This window comes from Anomaloglossus baeobatrachus, chromosome 9, assembly GCF_048569485.1.
Source record: "Anomaloglossus baeobatrachus isolate aAnoBae1 chromosome 9, aAnoBae1.hap1, whole genome shotgun sequence".
Taxonomy (NCBI): Eukaryota; Metazoa; Chordata; class Amphibia; order Anura; family Aromobatidae; genus Anomaloglossus; species Anomaloglossus baeobatrachus.
Window position 1 is genome coordinate 37,167,385 of NC_134361.1, and position 10,163 is coordinate 37,177,547.

At 44.5% G+C, this 10,163-nt stretch overlaps 1 protein-coding gene across 1 annotated transcript in view; it reads left to right on the forward strand.

Moving 5' to 3' along the window:
• Positions 1 to 4,779, forward strand: part of TGFB1 (transforming growth factor beta 1) — a 37,142-nt gene extending 32,363 nt beyond the window's left edge. The window contains exons 6-7 of the mRNA XM_075323549.1: positions 270 to 423; positions 1,789 to 4,779. Coding sequence (XP_075179664.1) covers positions 270 to 423; positions 1,789 to 1,947 — 313 coding nt within the window. The 3' untranslated portion in view covers positions 1,948 to 4,779. The remainder of the gene's footprint in view (positions 1 to 269; positions 424 to 1,788) is intronic.
• The last annotated feature ends 5,384 nt before the right edge of the window (positions 4,780 to 10,163 follow it).

Below are 10,163 nucleotides of genomic sequence, written 5' to 3' on the forward strand. Positions count from 1 at the left end.
ATCCAATATATGATAAAAGCAATTCTTTAATTTCTAACGAAGGCTCCAGTACAGCGTCCGAACGAGTTGCATTTGTATGATTACCAATGAAAGATCACCACTGTGCATCCTGTGAGGCAGCAGCCTTCATTCTCTCCGAAAAACAGCGCACCGGGGGAATCCTGCCGATCTGTGACACCCGGTGGAAGATGAGGCCTTGTGCATGGACCCACATAGTGAAAAGTGTTGCAGAGCAGTCATTGATCTAATCTAATATGTCTAATTTACAGGAATACTGGAAAAAACTGCTGCGTGAAACCGCTGTACATTAACTTCCGAAAGGACCTTGGGTGGAAGTGGATTCATGAACCTAAAGGCTATGAAGCGAATTATTGCCTGGGGAACTGCCCCTTTATCTGGAGCATGGACAAGCAGTACAGCAGAGTGAGTGAAGAGACATTAAAGCAATACAAAACACACAAAATGCACTGAAAAAAAAATAAAATAAAAAATATCCCAGCAATTACTGCCTTAAAGGGAATCAAGCAGCAGGATTTTCATATATAAAGTAAAGCCAGGGCTATACAGGGGCTAGGATGCTGAATGTAACCATACCTTTTGTTCTGAGATTTGATGTATTATTTTAGAAATATGAGCAAATAAAGTCCCAGCAATGCACTGCTATTTGATTGACAGGTGCAATAGGAAGGGGATATGTTGGTTGGGTCTTGCCATCTTTTCCCGCCCCTGTCTGTCTGCCTGGCCTTCTTCTCCTTGTCTCCATCATAGACCTTAATTCTGGCGCAGGCAGACAGACCGGGTCAGGAATAGATAGCAAGACCCGACCCACTGCTATTTGATTGACAGGTGCCACATGAAGGGAATATGTGGGTTGGGTATTGCTGTCTATTCCCACCCCTGTCTGCCTGCACTGGAATTAACGTCCATGACAGTGACAGGGTGAGAAAAGCCAGGCAGGCAGATAGCGGTGGGAATAGATAGCAAGACCCAACCCACATATTCCCTTCCTGTTGCACCTGTCAATCAAATAGCAGCGCATTGATCGAACTTTACTTGCTCATATTTCTGAAATAAAACATCCAATCTCAGAACAAAAGGTATGCTCACATTCTGACTAATAAAGTCAGTATAGGACTGGCTTTACTTTTATGTATGAAGATCCTGCTGGTTGGTGCCCTTTAAAGGGACCTTGCAGGCACTTCATGCTGCCCAAACCTCATGACTGCAGCCAGGTATAATATTCTCTGAAATACCAGACTGTTTACTTAATGATCCGGTCAGGGACCAAAGCTGGAGACCAGGCCGGCTCTTCCCTGTGCCATTGCAGGTCTCTCCCTTGCGTGTACACGTGGATACTTCTATCAGTCGCCGGAGCACTTCAGAGAATAACACACCTGGCTAGAATCGTGCAGTCGGCCTTTGATTCATGCTGTCCGCAGGTTTCGGAGCATGATTTGCCTGACAGGTTGCCTTTAAAATCCTCCTTTTTTTTATCCTATTTTGTTTCATGTAACAATTGAAAGAAATCTTTAGTGCCTAAGTAGCTCAGCCATCTCCCCTCCTCCTCATTACTGTCCGGTGTGTGGCTGTAGGACAACTGGCTGCAGCAGAACAATGATCAGCAAGCCCTGCCCTCTTTACTATGGGGGAAGGTTTTAGCTGACCACCAGCCAAGGAAGAAACTAATCAGTGCACAATTTCTATGTCCAGATCAAGAAATGTATTGTTGTATGTTAGGGCCTATGAGACCTGGAGAATATATATTAACATATAATAACATTGTTTCAGGTCCTGTCCCTCTATAACCAGAACAATCCGGGTGCCTCCATCTCCCCGTGCTGCGTACCAGATGCCTTGGATCCCCTCCCTATTATCTACTATGTTGGCCGAACACCAAAGGTGGAAAAACTGTCAAACATGGTGGTGCGATCTTGTCAGTGCAGCTGAGACCTCGTAACTGGAGGTTATAGGTTATGAAAACAACCTGGTACTGGACTCTTACACATACTTTAGTCAGAATGACCTGTGGTCAACACTTGTCCTCACTCTTCACTCCTTTGTACCTGAACCTAAAGTTGAAGACCTGAGGTCAACTGCGAGGATCCTCCTGGATTAGAGGCCAGAGAGCAGCAAAGACTCTTCTTTCACACAGAGCACCTGATTCCAGTACTGGAGTGATGATCCCCCTCCTCCATGCCATATAGAGAGGGCGTGATTACCCGCCTACCCATAGCTCAGCAAAAAACAGGACCCACCACGCTTGAAAAAAGAGACCCTCATATGTGTCAAGTGGTACCAGCTATGAAGAACAGGACTGTGGATCGCACTATAACACATATATGGGCCACATAGACGCCCAGCTTGGAACTTTTTTGGACCCAACTCAATAATGTTAATTGCTCTTTATCCGCCTACCTTGGTGTGACATTTGGAAAAAAGTTCCATCTAACGCCTCCAATACTGCCAATCCTGTAGCTATCACTTGGTATATATACGCACACATTTTTTACATGACATAATCGTGCCATATCTGATGCATTTGTACATAGACAGTTCTACCGGTAGAGTAAGTCCTGACCTTACCCGTAGACAAGCCATGACACCTGAGATGGAGAAGAAGGTAAGCTGGGTAGGAGGCAAACTTGGGTCGTCTTCCACGGTTAAAATCAGGAAAAAATAACTTGTTCTTCTAAGAATGGAAAACTTTCAAGTTGGGTTCTGCTACGTCCTCCTTGTCCACTTTAGCCGAAAATATTTTGTTTAGAAGAGGCTCCTGATGATAAGTTGACCACAGGCTGTCTTGGTGCTGAAATCCTAGTGATCGCCTGTAATCTGGTGAGGGTTCGATTAGGGTTTGATTTCATCGCAGCGCCACTACAAGACGAATGAAGCATGACGCCCAAGTTCCCATTAATATTGTTGAACTATCTGTGTAACACATGGTCATGCTTGGTCCTCAAGTGTTAGATGGGTTTTCCTCTGAGACTAAGCTATGAGGAAATTAAAGTGCAGTGTCCAACCTTTAAGGCGTCAAGGTAGCAGCCAACAGATTTCAACATTCAGGCCGGGCGTTGATTTTGGAGTGCAAAAGTAGTAGTTGTTCCCAAACTCTGGAGCTTTAGAAGGTTTTAAACGTCCTTCTGCCACAATGGAGGACACCAGTATTATAGGTGGGGGCCTTTGTATGATTTTGCATTCAAGTTACAACTCTAATATTCATATATGGAGGACAAATAAACCTAAATATCCAAAAAAAGATTTTAGGGGAAACACTAGCAGTTGGACTAAGGCAGTTGGATTAAGGCACTGCAAACTAATTCAAATGCCGCGATCTTGGGCACCACTCAGTCAGAGAGTGGAACAGGCTACCATGGGAGGTAGTGAGCTCTCCATCAAGGGAAACCTTCAAGCGGAAACTGGGTAAACATGTAGCTGGGATGATTTACGAGAGGTTACACTTGCAGGGGGTTGGACCCAATGGCCCTTGAGGTCCCTTCCACCTCTACCATTCTATGATTACTAGGCCACTGCAATCCCTGCCGCATTATCATGGTGTTTTGTAGGCCTAGTCATAGTGATGGGAAACCAGTATGTCAGCTTTCAAGCCAGTCGAGGAAGGTTGGACCATCCTAGTCCATCTGCTAGGGAGTTCTGACATGGACTCTTGACAAAGGGTCCATCAAATGATTTGGTCATCTCTATAAACTTGCCACGTACAATTATCAAACCATTAAGGAACATAAAGAATAAGTCAGTTGGCCTGTTTTGTGCTCTATCATGGCATTTTTGTGGGCCTAGTATTCGTGATGGGCACCCAACATGTTGGCTTTCAAGCTAGCCAAGGAGGTCTGCACCGTCCAAGTCCATTTGCCTAGGAGTTCCGATGTGGACTCTTGACAAAAGGGTGTTGCCAAACCTTTTGCTTCTCTCTATAAACGGGCTCAGTACAATTATCAAACCAGTAAGGAACATATGGAATAAGTCAGTTGGCTTGTTTTGTGCGCTGTCATGGCATTTTGTGGGCCTAGTAATCGTGATGGGCACCCAACATGTTGGCTTTCAAGCCAGCTGAGAAAGTCTGCACCGACCTGGTCCACTTGCCGAGGAGTTCTGATGTGGACTCTTGACAAAGGGTCCTCCAAATGTTTTGCTCATCTCTATAAACTGGCCAAGTACAATTATCGAACCATTAAGGAACATATAGAATATATAAGTTGGCCTGTAATTTATGTCAGTAGTTGTCTTTTCAGAGAAGAGATCATACCAAGGTGTTATTATACATGTAGCTTCTTTTGGAAAGTAGGGATTATTGACCGCATATCATTTACATTGGAAAACAAGTGACATTAAAGGCGTTGAACAATTTTCGAAAACAAAACAAGAGCCAAAACTAGAGCCATTCTTGTACATAGGTTGCGTCCGGTATGGCAGCCAAGGCCCATTCAGCATAAGGCAGCTTTTTTTTGTGTTGCACATTTGTGGGCTCGGCTGGAGAAATGGAAATTGAAATGGTGTCTACTCAGGGAAAAGTTCGTACAAAATTAAAAAAGAAAGAAAACACTTAAATTTTTTTTTTTCAGTGGTGGATACATTCATGGGTGGGGAGTAAACACCCGGCAAAAAAAAAAAGTCTGTATAATTCAGTGTATAAGAAGACAAATCATTTCTATTATGAATCAAATTGTCATTTGTTTTTAATGTGTTTTTTTTATATAGTTTGTATTTCTTATTTAACGAAAAAGTTCAAAAAGTTCCTAAATAAAGAGGTACGTGGAAATGTAAAAATATTCGGGTAGTTTTGTTTGTTCAGGAGAGGTCATCAGAATCTGATTTGAGATGATCCGACACCCAGAACCACCACCGGTCAGCTTTTTGCAGGTCCTTCAGTTGCCAAGTACATAGTAAAATTACGCAGGACACCACAACTCCGCACACTGTGTAGACTTTTCTCGGGTACTGCGGCTCAACTCCTTTTGAAGTGAATGTGGGCTCAGCTGCAGTACCTGAGAATGGCCACTACACAGTGTGTGGAGTTGTGGTGTTCTGCTCTGTACACTGTGTACCTGCAAGTTTTCGTGGGCCCTGGGCAAAAGAGTCCCAGTGGGCCCCTTTAACACATACCACGATTCATGATTAGAATATAGAGGTTACAGGGTTATACAATACATATATACGCATATATGCATATTCCCGTAAAAATAATCCCCCCCCTTGTGCGCTCTCTTTACTCCCCTTATGCGCTCTCTCCCCTGTGCGATTTCTCCTCCGTGCGCTGGCTCTCCCCTGTGCTCTCTCTTCTCTCCCTGTGCAGTCTCTCCCCTGTGCAGTCTCTCCCCAGTATAATCTCCTCTCCCCGTGCTCTCCTTCCCCTGTGCAGTCTCTCCCCCCCCCCCCGTGCTCTCTTTTTTCGCCCTGTGTGGTCTTTCACCCTATGCTCTTTCTTCTTCACCTGTGCGTCTGTCATACTGTGCTCTGTCTTCTCCTCCTTGTGCTTTGAGATGAGTGCAGCGTCCTTACCACTGAGCAGTGTCCTAGCGATACAGGAGATCAGTGCTGCTTACCGCAGGTGTCAGGTGACATCACTGATCTCTGCTCCTGGCTCAGCACATAGTGCAGAGAAATAGTGCACGGGACGAAAGAGTGCACAGGGAGAGGGGGGGGGGACAGTTACCCAGGCCCCATACATCATAAAGGACTTAAGACACCTTTGGGCAGACAGCGCTGACTGTCTTCCCAACAGCGAGCGGGTCCCCCTATTGGTCCAGGGCCCCGGTATTTGCCCTGGTGCGCTGAATAGTGACACTGGCCCTGAGGTTACCGCTCGCATCATTTAGTGAAGCAAGCCTGAGCTTTGCGTTCAATGTTTCATGAACGACACACCTTTGAACCTGTGATACTCGTCCGAGCACCCCGAGGCTTGATTGATTGCTGAGCACGCTTGCCCATCATTAGTCATCACTAGAGATGAGCGAAACGGTGTTTGGTACAAACTCAGACTTTTCCAAGAAAACAAAGTTTGGGTTTGGAGTTTGGGTGCTTTACAAATGCAAACCACTTGTGTGGGTATGCACGGTCCTTGGCCCAGTGCGAGCCACTTGCAGTGTTTGATCGACTCGCGCTAGGAGTAAACAATAGCATGATCAGATGTTGTGTGCACCCCCCCCCCCCCCCAAAAAAAATGGGAAAACCTCGCTCACTCTCCCCTGGAAGTGATCTGTTTAATGGCTGGTTTCATCTGGTTTGTGACCCAAAATGCCCAATTAGTCACTTCAAATGAAGTTCTGGTCAAGTCCAGATCCAGAACCGAACTTTAAAAAATTTCACCTGGACCAGCAGAACCTGAACTTCCAGGGGTCCGCTCATCTCTAGTCATCACACAAGACCTTTTAAAGCTGACTCTCTCACCTATGTGTCTGAGTATTGGATAAGCCTTGTGTCCACTTACCTTCTGCCATGGAGTTCATCTCACCAACAGATCTCTTAGCTGGAATCAGCTCATCAGACTTCTGTTTGTTTCTACGATCTACATTTACTTCTTGGCTCAGACCTGCAACTAATCCTTCGTCCGCTGTAAACCTAAAAAGAAAACTCTTCTCTGGCATTGTTCACGCTATAAACGCTGCTGCAACAAAGGATATGTTCTGTATAAACGAGCTTACATGTTCATCTCTGCTGCTGGTAGCTATCCATTTATTTTATAATTAACTCTTCATTTTCTGTGAGCCTAACATTTTTTGTGTGGATTTGCTCATATTACAACAGAAAAAAATCTATCTTCAGTTCCTCTGTGTTTGTGTCCCCCTCCTGGTTCTCTGTCTACTGGGGTTCCCTGCTGTTGCCCTGGATGTCGCCATTTCAGGTGCCATCTCCCTAACTTGCGTCTTAACAGAGAGAAAATAGAGACAGGCTTTTCATACCGTGCCAATGACCACTGATGAACGTTGTGAGTTTCATGTCACTTTATTCCAGGTCTACGCGTTTCAGGAGTCTCTGCTCCCTTCCTCAGGACAAAACAGGCATAAGGAACATCAAATCGAAGGAAGGAAGATTTGATGTTCCTTATGCCTGTTTTGTCCTGAGGAAGGGAGCAGAGACTCCTGAAACGCGTAGACCTGGAATAAAGTGACATTGATCTCACAACGTTCATCAGTGGTCATTGGCGCGGTATGAAAAGCCCGTCTCTATTTTCTCTCTGTTATCTGCCTGTGGGGTGCTGTTGCCGTTGACCTGGATTCCATGCACTTATAGGAGTTGTGACTGTCACAACTTCATTTGGTGAGTAGTTCTGCTCGCATTTGACCCTATATATATTGGGGTAAGACCCTATTTTGCGCTTTTTTCCACAGTTCTCTTATTCTCTTAACTTGCGTCTTAGAGAATCCACCTAACTAGATGAGCCCATATTTCTGTAAGAGGGGTTCCCTGTATTTTGTGGAGAAACAGTGAGCAATATATCTGCAGCGCCACCACAGGGGAATTAAAGTATTACAGTTACAGTGGAAAAATCAGTCGACTGTCCAAGTTCTGGTGGACATGTTGGTTTCTCTAGTGAGAAAGACACTCTTTGTCGTTGATCTCAACTTGATTTGTCAAATAGGGGAACACCATTAAACTGTGATGTCAATCATTACCTGTGGACATAGCAATACTACCCCATAGAAGTCAGGGGATTTAGGCTTTAGCATGGGACCGCCTAAACATTTGTATCATTCACAGTACTATGATCTTTGACGTAATCTAGGAATCAATAAATGACCCCTAACTCATGTAAAATTAATCCTCATCGAAAACAATGAAGACATATCTGATATGTACATGATGCTGTAACTCAATCTGTTGATAATATATTATTTACTGTAAATTATGTGCAAAATAGCCCTTATAATAAGATGGCCGGATGCTATTCCTACTGTATAAGCCTCAACCACAGGAACTTGTAGACTTTTTGAATTGTTAAAATCCTTTGCTTCCTGCCAAGTGACATCATCGCTCTGAAAATCCCAGGTACGGTGTGACTCAGCCATGATACAGATAAATATATATTAAAATTTCGGAATTTCCAGTTCTGATAAAAGACTAGATGAGACATTAGAATAGTTTCGCTTCTTGTCCCTTATGTCTAATTACATAAACAAGATACAAAAGGAAAAGGGTTCTATAAGACTTTCATGAGGCGGACTGTACACAGGGTCCAGTGACCGGGTGGATTTCAAAGACCCCCAATAGACATTAGATTATAGATCAGAGGTGCCAAATGTACTTGGGTTGGCCTGTGAAGAGTGTTAGGTATGTGGCCTAGCCATCACAGGAGCATTGGCCAGAATAGGCTTGTTCATCCGGGCAGCATCGGTGGCTGAAAGCCAAAGAACGTCACCCGTGACCTGTGGAGATGCTTGTGAAGAGTGTTAAATATGTGGCCTGTAAATTAGAGAAGCTTTGGCCAGAATTGACTGGTTCATCCGGCCAGCATCGATTGCTGAAAGCCAAAGAATGTGACCCATGGCCTACGGTGACGCTTGTGAAGAGTGTTAAATATATGGCCTGTCCATCAGAGGAGCTTTGGTCAAAATTGACTTGTTCATCTATGCAGCATCGGTGGCTGGATGCCAAAGAACCTGACCTGTGGCCTGTGGAGACGCTTGTGTTCTTAGGAAGAACCAATAGTCCAGGTCTTAAGACTGTCACAGACCAACGATGATGAGCTAACCTAGAGATCTGTGACCATATTTGTAGAAGTCTCAGATAGCCTAGCCATGGATAAGGGCAGCTTTGTGAAAACTTAGCGCAGTTGACGATGACTGATGTCACGTGAGCTTGGCACATTGTTATCATGGAAAAGGGCAAGTTTTAGGGAATCTACGAAGGATTTTAGCGACATCAATCCAATGTGGTTTGGGTGATTCAGGATTCATATCCACTGGAGGCTACAGCTGTGTGCAGTACTGATCTAGTAGGGGTTAGTGAGCAGCGTGTACCGGAGAGTTGGCTGTGATGTGGCCGGGTTGGTTCAGTTTTGTGGTGCAGCAGAGGCGTGAAAGGTCGGAACAGAAAAGGCTCTCAGGAAAAGGGCCAGGAATGACTGTTTTACTACTGAATTGCGAGATGATATTAAAGTGAGAAATTTTCTTGAGCATTTTGAAGTCACCACTGTCCTGAGGTTTGTGTGAATTAACTCAGACTTGAGGGCCCTGTGGAGCCAATCGTGATCCCAGGATAGAAAACAAGTGTTAGAACCAAAGTGTAATAAAGTCTGTTTAAATATGTTCTGGACTGTTCAAACAACAGAGCCACCTAGTGTGAAATGCAACTATCAAGTGCTAGTGCCCTCCAAGACAAGTGTAACCATCAAGTATCTGGTAACAGTAAAATTTTTGTTTCAACCTACTTTAGCTGGCAATAGTTTCGAATCAGGCCACTCCACCACCATCGTACAAGAATACGTCCCCCCTGCGGTATGGTAGGAGCTATGCAGGAATGAATATATCATTGATACAATCTAGGCCCAAGAGGTAAGGGGGTCCATTTCGACCTCCAAAGCATATGTAATTGTGCATTATGATGAGCTCTTGGGTTGCAAAGGACCCATACATTTTTATTGTTCAGGGGTCCTTTTCTATGTGTCCGAGAGTTAACCATAGCCCTACTTCACCAGGATGATGTAAACTAGACCTATAATGCCAGGAACTATAGACTATCTACTGTAGGGTGGCATCTGCCCCATCTGCTGTAGGGTTGTATGAATTGAAGCTAATCCTGTTATTCTTCCCCTCTTTCTGCAGGTTGGTATAGATTGGGCTATAATATTTTTTATTTTGCTCCTGTTTCTGCAGGGTGGCTTACATTCTACAGGATACCGGGGACGAGACAGTAGGTCGGAGAATTTGCAACAGCTACGGTGGTAGCAGTGGGGTCATTGCAGGCTGTTTCTTTCTTGAAGAGATGGGTTTTTTAAATTTCGTTTGAAGATTCCAAATGTAGCAAATGATCGAACATGTTGGGGCACAGAATTCGAGAGGATGGGATATAGTTGGGAGAAGTCTCGAAGGTGGTTGGATGAAGAAAGGATAAGTTTGGAGGAGAGTAGGAGATCTTGGGAGGACTGGAGCTTACATCTTGGAGTATATAAGGAGATTAGTTCATAGATGAGACAGATTGTGGACGGC